The sequence below is a fragment of the Carcharodon carcharias genome, chromosome 12, assembly GCF_017639515.1.
Source record: "Carcharodon carcharias isolate sCarCar2 chromosome 12, sCarCar2.pri, whole genome shotgun sequence".
Classification (NCBI taxonomy): Eukaryota; Metazoa; Chordata; class Chondrichthyes; order Lamniformes; family Lamnidae; genus Carcharodon; species Carcharodon carcharias.
The window spans coordinates 96815487-96835205 of record NC_054478.1 but is presented as its reverse complement, the minus strand read 5'-3'; the positions used below and the strand labels follow the sequence as shown (position 1 = coordinate 96835205).

General features: G+C 42.6%; 1 protein-coding gene across 1 annotated transcript in view; it reads left to right on the top strand.

Annotated features, from left to right (window-relative positions):
- LOC121284777 (collagen alpha-2(V) chain-like) overlaps nucleotides 1–19719 on the top strand; it is a 326682-nt gene that overhangs the window by 236735 nt on the left and 70228 nt on the right. Inside the window, exons 23-26 of the mRNA XM_041200406.1 lie at nucleotides 4521–4628; nucleotides 5483–5536; nucleotides 5664–5762; nucleotides 10446–10499. Of these exons, the coding sequence (XP_041056340.1) occupies nucleotides 4521–4628; nucleotides 5483–5536; nucleotides 5664–5762; nucleotides 10446–10499 (315 nt within the window). The remainder of the gene's footprint in view (nucleotides 1–4520; nucleotides 4629–5482; nucleotides 5537–5663; nucleotides 5763–10445; nucleotides 10500–19719) is intronic.

Below are 19719 nucleotides of genomic sequence, written 5' to 3'. Positions count from 1 at the left end.
GAAGAGCTGGGAAAGAAGGGAGTAATCAAGAAAGTGACAACTCCTATAGGCTGAACTAGCAGCATGGTAGCAGCGAAAAACAGCTGCAAGAATGCTTAGGCTCAAAGGATCTAAATAAATCACTGAAGAGATTTCACTACCCCATGCCAGCCATCAAAGCAATTTTTCAAAACTTGCCAAGGCAAAGATCTTTACTTTCCTAGATGCAGAGAATGGTTACTGGCAAGTGAAGCTGGATGAAAGCAGCAGCTTTCTAACCACATTCTGGATGCCATTCAGGAGATACAGATGGTTCCACATGCTGTCTGGCATTTCCAAGGCTCCAGAAGAGTCTCAACGCAGATAGCATGAGATAGTTAGTGATCGTCCCGGAGTGGAAGTCATAGTGGATGATCTACTAGTCTACGGATGTGGAGACAAAATGGAAGAAGCCATAGCGGACCTAGATCAGAAATTAATACAACTGCGAGAGGGAGCTCACTAGGTGAGCCTGAAGCTGAGCAGGAAAAAATTGCCATTGAAAATACCTGAAGTCAAGTACATAGACCATGTATTGACAGCAAAAGGTCTTTGCCGGACCCTTACAAGGTGAGAGCTGTAGTAGTGATGCAGCAAACAACAGATCTGTGAACCGTTTAGCAAAAGTTTTGTCCAATTTGTCATCGGTGTGAGAACTATTATGGAAGCTCGCTGCCAAGGATGTGCAGTGGTATTGGGGCACAGAACAAGAAGCAGCATTCACTAAAATCAAACAACTAGTGACAACAATGCCAGTGCTGAAGTACTAGGACATCAAAGATGAAGTCACCTTGCAGTGTGACACCAGCGAGACAGGACTTGGAGTAACCCTAATGCAGCAAGGACAACCTGTTACATTTGCATCCAGGGCACGAACGCAAATGGAACGATGCTATGCCCAGATTGAGAAAAAGTGCCTGGTTATTGTTTTTGCTTGTGAGCATTTTCATCAATACCTGCTTGGGAGAGACACAGTAACAGTGGAGTACAACCACAAGCCACTTCAAAGCATTTTTCTCAAACCACTACTATCTGCTCCAAAATGTCTACAAAGAACGTTACCTTGTTTACAAAGATATCATCTGGACGTGACATACATGCAAAGAAAACAGATATACATTGCGGACATGCTGTCGAGAGCAGCACTCCCCACGAAGCAAGTTGAGGATCCTACAACAGAATGTGAAATCTTCCAGATTCAACATGAAGCAGTGGCTCGACATAATCTGGAAGCCATCAACCCAGAAGAGACCTTGAATCTGACAGACAAGCGCCTTGCTCAAATCAAGCGAACTACCCAACAAGATGCAACCCTCCAAGTGCTGAAAGAAGTAATGATGAAAGGATGGACTGAGAGCATCAAGAACACACCTGTGGCCACAAAGCATATTGGGTATACTGAGATGAATTGAAAGCCCAAGATGGCATCTTGTATAAAAGAAATAGAGTCATCATCCCTAAGGAGATGAGAGGAGATATGCCGAAGCTCATCCATGGAAGCCATCAAGGAATTGAATTAAACCTGAGAAAGGCAAGAGAAGTGCTCTACTGGTCAAAGATGAACAATGAAATTAAAGACTACATAGGCCAGTGCAGTGCTTGTAATGAGTATCAAGCTAAACAAGCTAGAAAGCCATTGCTGACGCATAACATCCCAGACAGATCATGGATGAAGTTGGGAGTAGACTTCTTTACTCTAGCAGGAACTGTTTATCTTGTCATTGTAGACTACTATTATGACTACTGGGACTTAGGCCAGCTGACCTCAACGATGACAGGAGACATAGTAGAATGCCTAAATGCATTCGGTCATTATGACATTCCAGACATTATGATGAGTGACCATGGCCGTCAGTTCACAAGTGAAGAATTCAGGCACTTCACAAAGGATTGGGAAATTCAACACTATGCATCAACTCCGCACTATCCCAGCTGAATGGAAAGACTGAGGTGGCAGTGAAAACTGCCCATGGAATCATCAAGAGATCCAGCAAATCCAGCATCGATGTCCACGAGGCAATTCTCGAGTGGAGAGACACACCGACTGAAGGCATGGAAAGTAGTCCAGTCCAAAGACTAAGGTCAGGCTGCACGCAAACTACTCTTCCAATAGCAAAAAATCTACTGAAACCAGAAACAGTGACAGGCATGAGTGAAAAAATCAAAGTGAAATGGCAGAAAGCCAAATATCAGTTTTACAACACTGCCAAATCATTGCCAGAGCTGAGCATTGGCGAACCAGTCAGGGTACAAACCTTCAACACTCTCAACAGGAGTCAGCCGACATGGCAACTTGGGACATGCACAGAGAAATTATTTGCCTCTATCGTACATGGTTGATGTGGACAACCAAATATACTGGTGCAACTGCAGGTGTATGCGCAAAACTAGTGAAGCTGTTCCTTCACAGCAATCGGCTAGTCAGGATGATGGGATCTCACCAGCTGTACTGAGTACAGAACTACCATCAGAGGTCCACCTGCCCCCAACAACCGCAATGGAATAACAACAGTTACCATAGCAACAAGCACCACAAAAACAACACTCTCCAGACAAGAAACATCACCCAGATGAACAGCCAATGAGAACGCACACGTGTATCATTAAGAGACCTATGTGATTTAAAGACTAAGTATGCAACGCAGGGGCAGAGACTGACTAGTAGAACAAACAGTGTTAATGCATGAGAATGGTGGGTATATAGTGGGTAACTTGAGTAGCTCACAGGAACACATGATTGTGCATGTAATTGTGTCTTCTGTTCATTAGGAAAAAGAGGATTTTTGGATCTTTTGTTCATTATGAAAAGGGGGATGTTTGGGTTTTGAAATCCAATCTCACTACATGTCCTATCTGGCTTGCTGTAGTCATGTGACTTCTGCCATGAAGGAACCTCTCTGTAAGCTGCCATTTTACATCTGTTCAATAAAGACCTACAATGAGAAAGCACTGCTGTCTTTGAACTCGAAACACTTTCAAGCAATACAATTCCAGATCATGACAACTTGTTGAATATAGAAAGAAAACTCCTGTGTCTGTGTCTTCTGGCTACCAACACCTGCTAATAAGAACTGTTGCTCCCCATCTACATTAACAAAACTCCTCATAAGTTTAACCACCTCTATTGAAAGTACCCCCTAACCTCCTGTATTCTAAGAAGCATAATCTGGCTTCTCTGGTTTCTCTGCATAATGGATATCATTCTAATAAACTGCCTCGCCAAGGCTTTGACATCCTTTCTAAAATGTGTTGCACTAAATTGGGCACAATGTGATAGCTAAGGTCTAAACCAATTCTCTATAAAGATTTAAAATAACTTCCTTGCTTTTGTACTTTAATGGCAGAATTTAATGTGACTCACAGGAGAGTGTTGTGAGGCGGGGAGGGCTTGGAAACAGGAGGTAAGGCTGGGGGCAGAGTACCTGTCACCTCTCCAACATCATGCAATTTTCTCAGAGGCAGGGAAGGTTGATGATGGCCTTCCTGCCCAGAGGCCAAGGGCTTCTTCCTGCTGCTGCTGGCATTTTACCCGCATCCAGTGTGGTGGGGGGTGCGGGAGTTGGGGAAGGATGCAGTGGGAGGCACCCCTGCTCGGGGAGATTGTTAGTGATCTCTCTTCGGGCTTGAGGAGAGGGATCAGGCACCCAGTTGCCCATTGAAGCACCCCTGATGCAAGGGTCACACCCATGGAAACACATACACTGCCTCCCTCCCCCACCCACTATCACTAATGACCCCACCTCTCGCAGGGCCTGCCTCATTTACCCTGACCCCACTTATCTCGGTTCCATAGCGGCATCCATAATGCTGCTTTGGGCCAGTTGCAGTTCCTGCAGCGGCTACTGCTCCCAGTGGCATTGTTGGGACTGAAGAGCTACAGGCTCTCTGATGGGTTGGCAGCTCTTGGAGGCAGATATTTTGACCCTTAAATGCTTGGGAGTCTCGGCGCTAAGCAGTTAATTACCTGATGACCACAGAATTAAGTCGGGTTCCCAGAAACAGTCATGTCAGGATTTTTCTTAGCTTTCTGGCCTGTTGTCTACATCAAATTCAGCCCTATGCCTCTGTTTATAAAGCAAGGGTCATGTGTATTTTTAATAATATCAACGTTTCCTGCCACATTCGAGGATTGGTGTATGTGAGCCCCCAAATCACTTTGTTCCTGCACTCTCTTTAAAATTATATCATTTGTTAATACTGCTTCTCATCATTCTTTCTTTTAAATGCTTCACCTCATGCTTTCCTGCGTTAAATTTAATTTGCCATGTGCCTGCCCATTTCACCAGTCTGATTTTTTTTAATGACTCGTTATAAATTACTTCAACATCATGAGCAGTGTCAGGTCTTAAAGGCATTTTCCCAAAAAGACTATGAACACACTTCAAAACATTACAAGGCTTGCAATAGGTAAATTATTACTTAGCTTAGAAGTTACCCAAAGAAATGGTGTAAACTGTTTCATATTACCCATCTGATCTATTCTTTTTCACTGATCTATCTAGGGTCCACCTGGCCCACAAGGAGCTCTTGGCCCAATGGGTGAAGAAGGCAAGAGAGGACCTCGTGGTGACCCTGGTCCAATCGGTGTTGCTGGTGCATTGGGAGAAAGAGTAAGAACATGACAGGAATTACATTGATAGCCAAAATGTGACTGTAAATTATTAATGATATTTGAAAACGCCTGTACAACCCTTTGAAGAGAGGTTAAATAACTAGGTTGTAACTTTTCAATGTGTGTTGTATTTTATACTGCATGGGAATGGCACAGTGGTGCAGTTGTTAGTGCTGCTGCCTCACAGCTCCAGGGACCTGGGTTCGATCCCCACCTCATGTCTGTGTGGTGTTTGCACGTTCTCCCTGTGCCAGCATTGCTTTCCTCTGACCATCTAAAAACATGCTGGTTAGGTGGATTGGCTGTGGTAAATTGTCCTTGTGTGCATGTGTGTGTGTGCCCTGTGATGGACTGGTGTCCTGTCCTGGGTGTACCCTGTCCTATGCCCATTGCCTGTTGGGATAGGCTCTGATGACACTGAATGAATTGGATGAAGCAGTTCTGGAAAAGTATGTGAGTGTATTGCAGTGAAAGATATGGTATTTAAGGTGGCAAATCAATAATTATTAGACAGATTAGACAAGCAACGCGTTTCACAAATTTATCTCTGAGGGATCGTTGTAGCGATGGTTGCATTCAACCACTGTAACCCTGAGTGAGACAGCAGTGATAATCAGCAGGGCTTCCTTCTTCTGATTTCCATCAGTGCACACTGAAACATACATTAGTGAGAGCAGAATTAGGACTGCCTGAGATGCTCAAAGTCACACATTATCCATGCTTGCCAAAGGGCAGCCATTGCCTATAGACCTGAGCTTGAGCAAAAATAAGCAGGGTAAAGCAGAAGTTGAAATTGCATATTTACTGTTAGCCTTTTGCCATTTAAATTCAGAGTTTTCCTTTTGTAACTAGGGGTCTCCAGGTAATCGTGGTTTCCCAGGTCAAGATGGGCTTCCTGGTCCAAAAGTAAGTAGATATTTGTTATATTTAGCAAACAATTATAAGTTTTTAATAAAGCCAATATATGGTTTGGAAACTCTTAGCAAGGGCTTTTGGTCAATATTGATGAAGAATATGCTTTTTACATCATCAGGGTGCTCAAGGACAGCGTGGTATAACGGGTCCTGCAGGTCCTAAGGGATCATCAGGTGATCCTGGCCGCCTTGGTGATCGTGGTCTCCCAGGCGCAAGGGTAAGAACATTTATTAGGATTTGAATAATAATGGTCTGGCAGTGCCTCAATTTTATTAACAGTAATTATAGGGAAATATACAACATTTACTCAAATTGATGACTGCTAACTTGGCTTTCTATACCCAGTTTATCAATAATTGAATAGAAGTAGAGTTATGAATATTCCAAAATAGGAAAACAAATACCATGGAAATAATATCCAAAGAAAAATTGCAACAATATGAAATGCAAATTTTGAATTGGTTTGAAATTTCCTGGAATAATTTCATTCAATTCTAATTTTTCTATTGTGAATTGACATTAAGACAAGAATTGAAAATGTAATATTGAATAATTCTGTTGTATTTAAAATTACAGTTCAAACTCCTGGCATTTTGTTAAATTTCATTTTTTTTTGTGGGGAGGACTTTTCCCTCATTGGGCAGTATTAGAGGTAAAATCTAATGGGCACGACATTTGTTTCAGTAGTGCCCATAGTTCGGGTGTGATGGGTGCATCTTGTAGCCCAAATGACACCTGAAATGCATGCATACACTTACGGGGAGAGTTGGACATAATATTGGTGATGGCCTTCATTGTGAACATCCACCAGAAGTATGCAGAGTAGGCAGATCATAACATTAATCAGCATGCAACATGATCTGACATCACTGCTACAATTTTGGAACTTAACACTCCAGCTAACACCTTTTAACACCATCTGCAAGGTGCCATTGACTGCATCTGGGTGCCACATGTCAACTATGTCCTAGACTGCAAGCAAAGAGGAATCCATTTCCTTATATCTAGTGAGTGTGTGACCCTGGAAAGCAAATCATGCAGGTCAATGCCCGTTATCCCAGCCTTCATGATGTCTTCATTCTGCAACAATTTGCAGTGGCAGCTGTATCTGAGTCATCAGGGCAAACCAAAAGGTTGCAACTTCGTGACAAGGACTATCAGCTAATGGCATGGTTGATGTAATCCATACACATGTGGGAAGCATGCATACAGTGAAAGCCACGCTACCAAATGAAATGTGTTAGAGAAGACCACTAGTGTGTTGAAACAACACTGCTGCTACCTGGAGTGCTGAAGATGAGCCCTGTGCTACTTGACAGAGCATCTGTCAAGATTTGTGGTGGTCAACTGCATGCTGCACAAACCCACCATATTGTCAGCAGCCACACGGGGAGCAGCTGAGGAGCAGAATGAGAAACAGGAAGAGAGAAAGCAACTTAGACCGCCTCTTTATAGCCTGATATTCATGAAGAACTCACCTGAGTGTGACGCCAGTAGCTGTAACCCAATTTTCTTTCACCAATAGTCCCACGCCTTTCCTCTGTCATTGGCGATTACTGTGTTCACTTGGTCAATATGCAAAAATAAAAGCCAGCACAAAATAAGCATTTCAAACCAAATTCATGAAGCAAACCATTGTATATTGCACACAAATATCAACTAATCACTCTTCTGCATTCACCTAGTTCCTGTCTTAGATACCTTTCAGTGAAGGCAACTGCAGATGACCTAGCAGGATGCCCTCAAATAGCTCTGGGCCTAGAAGGTCCATCTTGGAACTGCTCCACTTTGGCATGTATGGCAGCGGTCTGGGTTGGCTGGCTGGGAAGCAATAGCAAGGTGGGAGGGGCAGTGGTGGTGGTGAGGTGGGTGGGGGTGGGGGGTTGGTGGCGAACATTGCCTTTATGAGAGAGTATAGTAGGCTTGTGCTTCATAGAATCACTGCCACCTCCCCAGGCTGGCGCCTCAGCAGTCTTAGTGATGGGTTGGAGGGCAGAATGTTGTGCTGCAATAAGAATCTGCTGGACCCTTTGCACCCTGTAATTCCATAGCCTTGATGGCTGCAGTCTCTGAGCTTTCCTGGCAGCAAGCTGGGCTGCCATGACTTTAGTCTGAGCTTCCACCGCAACACACAGACTTCTGTTGGAAACTGCTTGTGGTGCAATAGACGCTGAGGCATTGTCCATCAGATGTTGCATCAGGTTGGGTCCATTGATATGTGATAGAGTTGGCCACCACTTCCATGTTTGAAAGGATGGGCTCCATGCTTTGTGCAAAATCCTGTGCTAAGTTGGTGTCTGAGTCCCCCATGTTCCTTGACATTGTCTGCATGCTGCCTTCTTTATGCTGCCCCTTTGAAGTTCTCACCTGAATCCTCTGTAGCAAAACCTGTTTCAACCTCGCCAGGCACCTCTGCTATCCTTAACCCTTGTCCTGGCTGCTGACCACCAATAACTGATGTCCTACCATGTGCAGGCCAGTTCTATCCTCTAGTGGCTCCAGGTGTGAAATCATGTGACAGTGCTAAATCCTGAATTTTCGCTCCCGAGGAAAATTCCGAATTCTGCAAACCCGACTCAGAAGAAAGTGCCCTGGATGTTCTCATTTTTGTTCAGGGGTGGTTGGTTGGGGGGGTGAGGCTGGGTGGCGTGTGCTAACAGGCGCTGATGGATGCAGAGGCGGGCTGTGTGAAAAGCCTGCCTCAGTGCTTTGGAACTCCAGCCCAATTGTAAAAAATACAATAAAACAAAAAATAGCCCTCCAGCCTTCAACCCTCACACACCCTCACCACCCATGCCCCAACCATGCCAACTCATTCACCTCATGCCCCTAACTCACCCCCACCATGGCCCATCATATCCACTATGCCAATCTAAAGTCCACCAATCACCCTCAATAGCCTGAATGTTAACTCATGACCCCCAACCTACCACTGTTTTCCCTTACGCCCTCCATGTTAACTCACCCAGTATCCACCATAAGCAGACCTCAGGACTCATACTGAGATGGAATAAAATAAATTTGTGTCTATTGCAGTCTTTATTTAAAGAAAACAGTTTTGTTAATAAAAAACCCATTCACTACATTTCCATTCCTTCAACTGCATAATCCCTATAAAAAAACATTTTATTCAAGTGCTTAAGCCCTTATGAACCAAATGTTTCATTCATGTGCTTAACAAAAACAAGCATTTGTGTTCATTCCTCCACATCAAAGACTTTAAAACCACTTGCAGCTGTCAATCAAACAGTGAACTGACAGGTGCTGTGATAATGATAGGTTGTGAAATTAGTCAGCACAAATTCTACAATGATAACGCTCAAATGTATGCCAATACAGAGTGAAATAGTGGGCACTGATTTTTTTTATATAGCAATTTAAAAAAAAATTAAAGACCAGGAGATTTAAAAACCTTGACAGCTTTACAGTTCCAAAGAGCTTGACTGTTTCAGTGCATTTATTCACTTTTTATGCACACTCATGTCTAATTTTAACAATTGCAAAGGGCACTTGACCTCTCCCAAAGGGTACCTGACCTCTCCCAAAAGGCACCTGACCTCTATGATCCTAGACCTTTTATAAAAAGTGCCCTACCTCTTGAAAAGGGTACCCTACATCTCTAAAAGGATACCCTACCCATCCAAATAACTATGGCAGCTTGAGACCTTCTCCTGAAAAATGTAAAGCCCACGAGTCATCCCACTAGCAAAAATTGGATCTGTTTGAAGGCTGCACTTTTACACATGCACTTGCCTCCGTGAACCACAGATGCGTAAGCTACAACCTCTCCCTATCTCCCTCCACCTCCTAACAGCCCCAGTGAAAATGGTGGGCGCTGGGTTTGGGGGTGGGACTTCTGGAATCAGGGCTCCGGTGCCATTTTGGCTAGGCTGGAGACCCTGTTCATCTGCACCATATCTTCATCATTACTGTCTCCTTGCTGTTCCAGCACTGCATGGCCAGTTTGCACCTCTTGAGTATCTAAAAGGAAAAAAAGTACAAGGATGAGGTTGTGATGTCAGGAAGCAATGAAATTAAGGGGTGCATGTTTACACCACCTGTAGCTTGCAAATCAGAAGAGACTGTGGGATGAGGGAGAGTTCCGATGTGAGAAAGAGGATTAAGTCCAAGGATACCATCATATACAAACATATATACGAACATACTAAATAGGAGCAGAAGTAGGCAATTCGACCCCTCGAGCCTGCTAGCTTGCTCCAACATTCAATAAGATCATTCTGATCTGTTTTTGTTTCAAGTTCTGCATTCCCATCTACCCCCGATAACCATTCATTCCCTTACCTAACAAGAATCTATCTACCTCTGCCTTAAAAATATTCAGTGACCCCGCTTCCACCCCTTCTGAGGCAGAGAGTTCCAAAGTTGCACAACCCTCTGAGAGAGAAAAGTTCTCCTAATTTCGGTTCTATAAGCACGACCCCTAATTTTAAAACAGCCCCCCCTAGTTCTGGACTCAGCCCTGGAGAGTGAGCAATAATTGATTAAAGAAAGGAACTAGTAACATTGAGAATCAGATTAATTGGCATAGATGAATGCCTTTACAGTATAGCCAAGTCTTTTTTTAATTAGAAGCTTTTGAGAATTTGCAAATTAACTTCTGCTTGTTAATTTTATCAAGTAATGTGTCTTATTAACACTTAGTAATAATACATTCACTGAAATCAGAGAGAAATAGGAGTGGTTGTGATAAATATATTTAAAATAATGAAATTCTGCATTATTACTTTTGGACGAGAAGTTATATTGCACGTGACTGTTATTGGCAAACTAGTCACACATTTATAGGTTTCAGCTGCATCTTGTTACAACATTTCAGTGATTATTTTAATAGTAAATTTTAACCAATAAACTGATGTAATAAGTTTTTTTTAAATTCTAGGGCCTTACAGGAAACCCAGGAATCATGGGTGCAGAAGGCAAACCGGGAGCTACGGTATGTATTCAGATCAGACCATGATTTAGAAGGGAATGATGATCCACAGAGTATTATGGGGTTTATTTTTATTTTATTTTATTTGAATCATTGCTCACTGCTATACTTGCCTCTAATAATTCCTGAGGGAAGACTTCTTCCCATTGCCTTGGCCAACATTCTTCCCTCAACCAGTACCATTAAGTACAGACATTCTCTTTTTGTGGGGTCTTTGTTATGTACAATTTGGTTGCGGCATTTGTACACATGGAAGCCATGAGCAGTGCAATAAAAGGTAGGCAATTAGGTGTAAGGTACTTTGAGAGGTTCTGTGAAGCAAGCCTCAACTTACCAGGGGGTACTTAACAAGGCATTGTGTAAATCAAGTTTAATTTTCTTTCTGTATAATACCCTATGATGTTTTGCCTCTTGGAATTCTGAAATTGCTAACTAAATTGACAAAAATTGCATAGCAAAATTATTAGGAAAATGAAACAACGAAAACTGATAAACTAAAAAATTCCAACTCTTGCTGATTGATGGCATTTTCTGGTTCCGATATTTATTCATGCTTACTGCCTGGCCAGGAGATTCCTATAAAGCAGTAAGTACTGAAAGAAGAAAAGGGATATGTGAAAACCATAGAATAATATTGTTCCCACTTCAATGAACACCTGCTCCATAACTTTTTCAAAGAATTAGATTCTGAATGCATTCTCAAGCTTTGAAGGCACAGTCAATAGATCTCTATATTGTTCTTTCCTTTCTCATGGACACACTACCTGGTATTATGGCAGGTGCTCTTTGATATAGTTAAGGATTATTTATCTAAAGGAAACTTAAAATATACACCCTCTATGCACCTACTACTTTGATAGACAAACTTTTTGTTCCTTTTTTGAACAGGAGGAACACTATCCAATTAAATCAAAGCCATTCTTCTACTGTAAGAATTATTATGACTTTCACATTCCCTGCATTGAGTGTTAGACTGGACTTCATGGATTTTAATCCATATTAAAAAAAAAAGCAGATGTGTACACAACCTCCAAAAGAGATTATCTTTATTTAACAGCCAATACATGGGTTAAGTAAGAAGTCTTTAATTGCCGTGTTGACCAAAGCGATGATTACTCCAAATCTGTTGGACCTTTGGACTTCTTTCCATTGGATAAGAACCCGTCAGCCTTAGCCAACTGCAATTGCTAAAGCTAGATATGGAATTGAGTTTGACATTATTTGTGTTCACATTTCCTTTGTGACTCTCCCATGAGCATTTTAATGATTGGTTCCTTTAGACACATCTATACTTTTTGTTGCTTATTTTTATATTCTTTCATGGAATATGAGCATCACTAGAAAACTGGTTAAGGATGGCAGATTTCTTTCCTTGAAGGCCATTAGTGAACCAGATGGGTTTTTATGACAATCAATGATGGTTTCATGGCCACCATTACTGAGACTAGCCTTTAATTCTAGATTGTATTAATGAATTTGAATTCCACCAGTTGCCATGGTGGGATTTGAACCCATGTCCCCCAGGACATTAACCTGGATTGCTCGTCCAATGACATTGCCACCAGGCCATCATCTCCATCATATGGTTGCTTCAAAGTTTAGTGGTTATTTCATCATTGGTGCCACTTCTTGCATTTTAATGGCATCTTATCTCAAAATTGTCATTTTCTTCTGCTAATCCCACAATAACCAAAGATTTGTGCCTGATTACCAGTTGTCTGACAGATGGGGCTAGATTTTCACTACCGAGGCAGGTAGCTTGAGTCAGGAATTGGCAGGCCTGCCTTGACATAATGAACCCCATCACTGGCAACTTTTGCTCTGGGAAGGCAGGTTCAAGTTTGGCCCACTGACCCCTGAAGTGGATCAGAGGTGGCCACAGGGCAGGGTGAATGCTGAGGCAGGCTTGTTTGAAGGCCCTCCTCAGAGTTCTGGGACCTTGTCCCAGTTGTTTTAAAAACTGTTAGGCCCTCTTGCCCTCACCCCTCACTCCCCCTCACTCCCCACTTACTCCTCATGCTCCTCCATACCAACTTGTACACCCCACTCCTCATGCTCACCCATACACTATGTCACCTCCATGTCAACTCAGACCTCCAAGCCACCTCCATAGCCACTCACATAGTATCTATGGGCAGACATCAAGAGCCATGAGGAGATGAAAAAAAACTTATAATCTAATAGAGCTCACACACTTTATACAGAATAAAAACTCTCATTCATGAAACCCATTCAAAAATTATAAATCACTCAGTTAATCTGTCACAAAAAAAACAAACATCTATTCAGTAACCAAACCAGATATCTAATTCTTTAATAGCCTCTTTAATCTGTCAATCAAAATGTAAACTCAGCTCCCACAATGCTGAGATGTATTTTTTGAGCTTTTGAAACTCAGCCAAGAATCTATAATGACCTCAGCTGTATTAATAGCCATTGAGAAATGTCAACAACAAACTCTACTGACACTGTAGGAACAGATGGTAAAGGGGTTTTCTTAGCTACACCAGGTGGCCTGCCAACCAAAGTAGTTTTTTTAACTTTAACTAGTAGCTGCAGCCTGTTTTTCTCATGTTTAAAGGGCTGGAAATTTAATTAACCTCAGATCATGACACTTAAACAAATCTCATTCACCCTTCAAGAATGTTTACATCTGCTGCATAAATATATGACTTCCATCCTGTGGGTTAAGGCCCTTGGAACAGCAAAAATAGATATGTTTCAACTTTAGTACTAATTTCACATATCTTTGCTGAGTTCTCAAACTACTACTGCCAATTTAATTTGTCAAGTCTATATGAATATTAGTCCCCCACAATTATTGCATTGTCTTTGTTACAAACCCCTTCTGTTTTTGATTAACATTCTGTCCAATAGTATGATTGCTGTTAAAGGGCCTATAAACTACTCCCACCCAACATTTTCTGATCCTTGTTATTTCGTACCTCCACCCATATTTTACTCCCTGTTCTTCTGAGCCAAGATCCTTCCTTACTACTGTCTTTATGTCATTCTTTAATATTAGGGCTACCCCCACCCCCAAGCCACACCCACATAACTTTTCCCACTGTCCTTTTGAAACATCAAGCACTCTGTAATATTTTGGTTACCAACTTTGTGACCATCTCTCTATAATGGCTATTAGATCAACCCCATTTATTTCTATTTGTGCCATTAAATTGTCCATCTTTTAGTGAATGCTTCGTGCATTCAGCTAGAGTGCCTTTAATTTTACCTTTTACCATTTGTCCTGGTTTAATTTTATTCACTGATGCACTATTATTTTCAAACATTTTGTCCCTTCCTGTCACACTCTGCTTATCTTTGCCCAAAATGCTACATTACTTTGATTTTGACTTCTCTCTTTGCATTTATATAATCCCCTCACTTGAGCCAGCCCCTCCCCCTTTTAAGATGAAAGCCCTACCTACATGAAACCTTCTACATGAAGCCATCTGTACTGTTATCTCTTATCATCCTTGGATGTAGTCATGCATACTAACCAACTCTCAAATATAATTCCCATTTTTGTCAGTATTAAAGATTTGTTAGCTTATTAATATTAAGTTTGCTAGGCTATCATTTCATGCTCTGTTTTATTCGAATTACTAAAGTGAATGCTGCGTAAGTTAAGATTTACTTATAGGTATTTGTTCACTTCTGAACAAAGATAGCATATAGGCAGGCTAGAAATAAAGACATGAGAGACCTAGGCCTTACTTCTTTCTGGACAATGGGGCTGTTTGCATACAAACCCTCTACAAGCTGAAGGTAGGAGACAAGAAGACCATGCCTTATAGGTTTCATAATAAAACATGGACCCAAGTGAAAAACCAATTGCAAAAGGAAGCAGGGGTCTTCCAAAGGGTTACTTTTGGGCACCCAATTTTCATTTAGCCTAAAATCAGTGATAAACTGAGATATAATCCCTCAAAAGTATCTGGTACATATGCAGAACAATCAGGAGATTGAGAGAAATATGCAGGAAGTGGGAAAATCTGAAAGGTGGGGTCATTTGTAATATATGAGAAACTCCTGTCTGTTGTCATATGTTTTATAATTTTTCTTCACCTTTGTTTGGATTACAAGCCTGTGGTGTGTGTGTTGATTGTCACAAGTGCAAGAACCTGCTTGCATCAAACTGAAATGATACAATATTCCCTGTGTACTCTACAAATGAGGCTTTTATTGGAATTATAAAGTGCATCTAAGAGGTAAGGCCTATAGATAATTGGGGAAAAACTAAAGGGAAAATTTATTTCAACCATCCCTAATAGCAACAAGAGCTTTAATACAAAAGCAAAATACAGTGGGATTCTGGAATTCTGAATAAATTGACCCGTAACTTCCATGGAGTGGCAATCACAGTCGGATTGCCTCTCTGTTCCTAGTTACTTACCCTGAAGTGCAGCTGCACCTTTCTCACCTGACCTTCCGAATCAGGCCGGGCAAGAACAGCATTGTGCGGTGAGTTCCCGAGGCCTTGTGTCAAGGGAAGATGAGTTGGAGGTAAGTATGACACAACGCCTTTTTTACGGCACCAGCTGTCATAAAGCAGGTAGGTTTAAAGATCCAGCCACTTTGAGAGGCCAGGGAGAAGGTAAGTGTATCAGGTAAGTGCAGGGTAGGATGGTCAGCGACGGGGTGGTCAGTGGGTGGGATGTCAGGTAGTCAGTGGGGGGTGTTGGTCAGTCGGGGTGGTCAGGTTGTCAGTGGGGAGGTGGTCATTTGGGGGAGTCAAGTGGTCAAGGGGGTGGTCAGTGGGGAGCGTCAGGTGGTTGGGGGTGGTATATGTGGTGGGGGGGGGCAGGTGGTTGGGGGTGGTCGGTGGGGGGAGTTGGGTGATCAGTGGGAAGGAGCCAGATGGTCAAAGGCTGGTTAGTGGGGGTAGCCAGTGGGGTAGGCGGGGGCAGTTATCAGTGGTTGCGGGTGTAGTTGGGAGTAGGGAGGATAGTTGTGGGGGTTTGGGGTGTAGTCAGGGGTTGGGGAGGGGTAGTCAGGGCGTGGGGGAGTTAGAGGAAGTTGGGGGTATCCCGTGGAGGTCCAGGTGTGTAGTTAGTTGGGGTGGGAGGGTAGGCAGAGGGCCCTGTGCAGGGTCAGGGAGATGGGGAGGGTCCCATGGGGGGTTTGGGGGATAGGTACAATACTTACTTAGAAGCTAGAAGTTATTTTAATTCTTCTAACTTTTTCTGGGTAATTATTGCTGTAAGACAGTCAGAACCATCCAAAGTTTGCGATTGAAATCGCAGTTTTGGATGGTTCCCATTACAGGATGATTGGAAGTTTGAACTTCCTGGGCAATTACCATGAAATCCTCATGTGGGGAGCTTTGGTGGGGGCGGGGGTGGGGTTGGGCATGGGGTTCCCCAGTGCACCTTTGGCATACTCCCCAGAGCTTGGAAGTTATGGGCCACTATATTAGGAGAACTTTCTCTTCCTCAGAAAGCAGTGGAGGATGGGTCACTGAATTTATCAGAGATGGACTGATTTTTGATAGACAAGGAGTCAAGGATTTTGGGGGGGGTCTGACAGGAAAGTGGTGTCGAGACACAACCAGACCAGCCACGATCTTATCAAATGGTGGAACAGGCTCAAAGGGCTGTATAGCCAGCCTACTTCCCCTAAGTCCTATGTTCCTATGTTTAATGATGGCTAAACTGCATTAAACTACAAGCTAAGAAATAGGAACATTAACAGGCATTAGGGGGTGGATTTTCATGGAGTCAGGCTGACTCCAGTGGCCTTTAAAAATGGTGGGTGGGACTCCAGTGCAGAAGTCACTCCCTAATTTCCAACACATTTGTCAGAGAGATGGACAGCGCACCATCTCTCCAGGAACTCCAACAAATTGCAGTAGAGTTGGGGAAGAGAGGACATGGCCCCTTTCTACAGCATTAACTGCCTTATTTTGATAAAAATGCAAAGGTCCAGTCTTTTAACGGGTAGTTGGGTGGTTGTTGGGTGAGATGGGTAGTCTCTTTGGGTCTGCTAGAGTTGGGTCTGGTCGGTGGGTAGACAGGTGGTCGTAGGGTGGGGGTTGGGGTGGAGGGGGGGTGGTGGCAGTCACATAGTAGCCGGGTGGGGCGTAGACTGGTTGGGTTGGAGGTGGTCAGGTGTTCGTGGGGGTAGCCAGATGGTTGAGGGGATTGGTTGGCGGAGCAGGTTGTGGGGTTAATCTACCTAACATTCCCTGGGTAACTATCAAGGTAAGTCATGCTGATCTGTCCCAAGTCTCCAACACTAGCTCAGGGTAGGAGACATTCACGCAGGGTCCCAGAGAGCAGGGAATTGTCCATTGGAAATTTAAACTTCCTGGGCAATTCCGACATACGTCTGCACATTAAGACTTCTGCAGGTTCCTAATACATATCTTCTGTTGTTTGTGTGCTCTCCGACAATTTCAGAAAGATTTGGACCAAGAGATAAATAAAATAATCAAAATAGCGCATCTTCCAAAAAGACCCGAGTAAATGATGTCATTCTCGTTTACTTCCTTTAAGTTACTTTCCAAGTAACTTTGAAAACGCTGAACTAGCTTTCACAGTGAAACAAAATCTTTAACACCAATGCACAAAAGAAGATAGAACTTCCTACATCTTGTGGGCTCCAACCCATTAGGAAAAAAAAAGTTCGGACCAGTACTCATATTTCCCAGTTTTTACTGGTGTTCCATTTTAAGGCATACAAGACCAGTTTGGACCAGTATTGTTATTTCTCATTTTTACTGTTTTTTCTTTCTGGGAAAACATTCACACAGCCTTTTTTAAATAGACACAGCTTGAAAACAAAATAATTCTGCAACTTGTAATAATAGAAAAGACACAGAATATTTTCTTTTCCTCCTTTATTCCATTATAGTTTAGTTTAGTTTGATTTTTTTTTCAACACAATTTACACTTTTTGATTGCTTCTTACTTGCCAACAAGTCAGCCAATTTTCAGCTATAGTCCAATTATGAAAACAAATGACTTTGAAAAGGTCAAATTGATCTAACATTCAGTTTTTCACAGTTGCACAAATAAGCTTTAGTCAAATTAAATCCACACCAGTATCTTCAACTTAAAAATGTAATACTGTGCTTTTCCTAATTCTGGGTGAACAATCTTAAACTGAAATGAATCTATTCAATCAACCATATTCACACCTTCATGCAACTTAGAAATATTCCTGTGATGAGCTACAAATTCACAGTGCCAAATTTTATGTCATATTCCCAGATCACAAGACCAATCAATTTTAGCACAGTTTAAAATCAGCTCTAAAATGATTCAAGTATCTCAAAAGTAGTGCATATAATAATAGAACAAAAGCAATAGGGCAACCAATTAACAAACTTATAACAACACACAACTGTAGGAAAAAACATTCACTAAAAATATCAAATATCAAATGCAAACCTATAGAGAGTTAAAAGGCTTGGGATTTGTGAATGGTATTGTGGGTGGTCCTGACACCAAAAAGAAACATAGCACAGACAATTTATTTAAGACAGGCTTTCATTTGCAGGTCAGGGAAACTTGACATGTTCACACACAACCTCAGAAACGTAAAACAAAATCCAACTACCTTTTCCTTTTTAAAATAAAAACAGAACATGCTGAAAACACATTTACTTCTTTCTCACTGCAGCATTAACTTTTGCTGTGGCTTTTTAACTGATTTATCTTTTCCCTACCCTTTTTTTGTTACACGTCAATTGCCCAACTCTGGGTTTTCTCTTATGGAGCTCATTTGCAATGTTTATATGCTGAGAAAGGCCTGTGTTACTCTGTTGATATTAACTCCATGCTCTCCTGCACAACCTCGTTTCTTTCTGTGATGCACAGTCTCAACGCTTCACCCTCTTTCCACATAATTCCTTCATTAATTGTTGTGCTATCTGCCACTCCTTTTTGAGAGTAAGTAATCAGAAAACCTTCCTGTTTCTATGGTTTGAACAATTATGCATACACATAGGGCAGAGTTTTCTGCCTGTCGGGCGGGCAGGCCTGACACAATCTCCAGCGGGCGGGAAGTCGATCCCCAACGGAGAAGTGGGCCGCACTGCCATTTTACGTGGATGGGCCAATTAAGGCCCACCCAGCGTGACGTCCGGCAGGAAGTGCTATGCGTTTCCTGTGTGGGCAGGGGGGGATTCCCCAAAAGCGAGAGTGCGCTCTCTCGCACATGCGCACGAAAGAGCGCACATCTCCCTGAGGCTAAGTGCTGCCTCAGGGACATCGCTTCCACTTTGAAAAAGATTAAAAATAGAAAAAAAGAATTCCCTAACATGTCCCCCTCATGTGACAATATCACATGAGTTGGGACATGTTCATAACTTACAGAATAACTTCATTAAAATTTTGAAAACCCTGCATGAAAACCCATCCCACCAGTGGATGAGGTTTCATGTTTTCCCAATTGCCTGCCAGGGTTCCTGGCCTGCTCACCAACCTTAAGTTTGGACGGGCAGGTCCTTTAATTGTTTAAATGATCCTGCCAATGGCCTCAATTGGTCATTGACAGGTTGGCGGGCCCACAGCTGATTTTGCTGTGCCCTGCCTTCCTGAAATTTAAATGGCCGGGATGATGTCGGGGGTTCAGCCCAACATCATCCCATGTCATTTTACGAGTCGGCGAGTGGGCCCTGCCCCCTGCTCGCCGACAGCAAAATTCTGCTCATAGTGCGCACCACTTGCCACTGCTTCTCTCTCACTGAATTTGAGTGCACGGCTCCTCACATTGAGCAAACAGATCTTTTTCTGGGTACTCCTCCTCTAGGCCCTCCAGAGTAACTGGTATACATAGCCTATTCTATTATTATATTGCTTGGGCTGAGAAGTGGCAAGTAACATTAATGCCACATAAGCACCAGGCACTGATTATCTCCAACAAAAGAGAATCTCACCATCTCCTTTTACCATCTTAGGCATTTTCATCACTGAATCCCCACAATTAACATCTCGGGGGTTACCATTTACCAGAATCTTAACTGGACCAGCCATATAAATACAGTCGCTGCAAGAGCTGATCAAAGGCTGGGAATTCTCTAGAGAGGAACTTGCCTCCTGACTCACAAAGCCTGTCCACCATCTACAATTAAAGGCACAAGTCAAGGAGTGTAATAGAATGCTCTCCACTTGCTTGGATGAGTGCAGCTCCAACAATACTCAAGAAACTGGACACCATTGGAGCCAGGTTGGTCAGCACCCATCAAAAGCCTTATTCACCCATCCACTTCCTC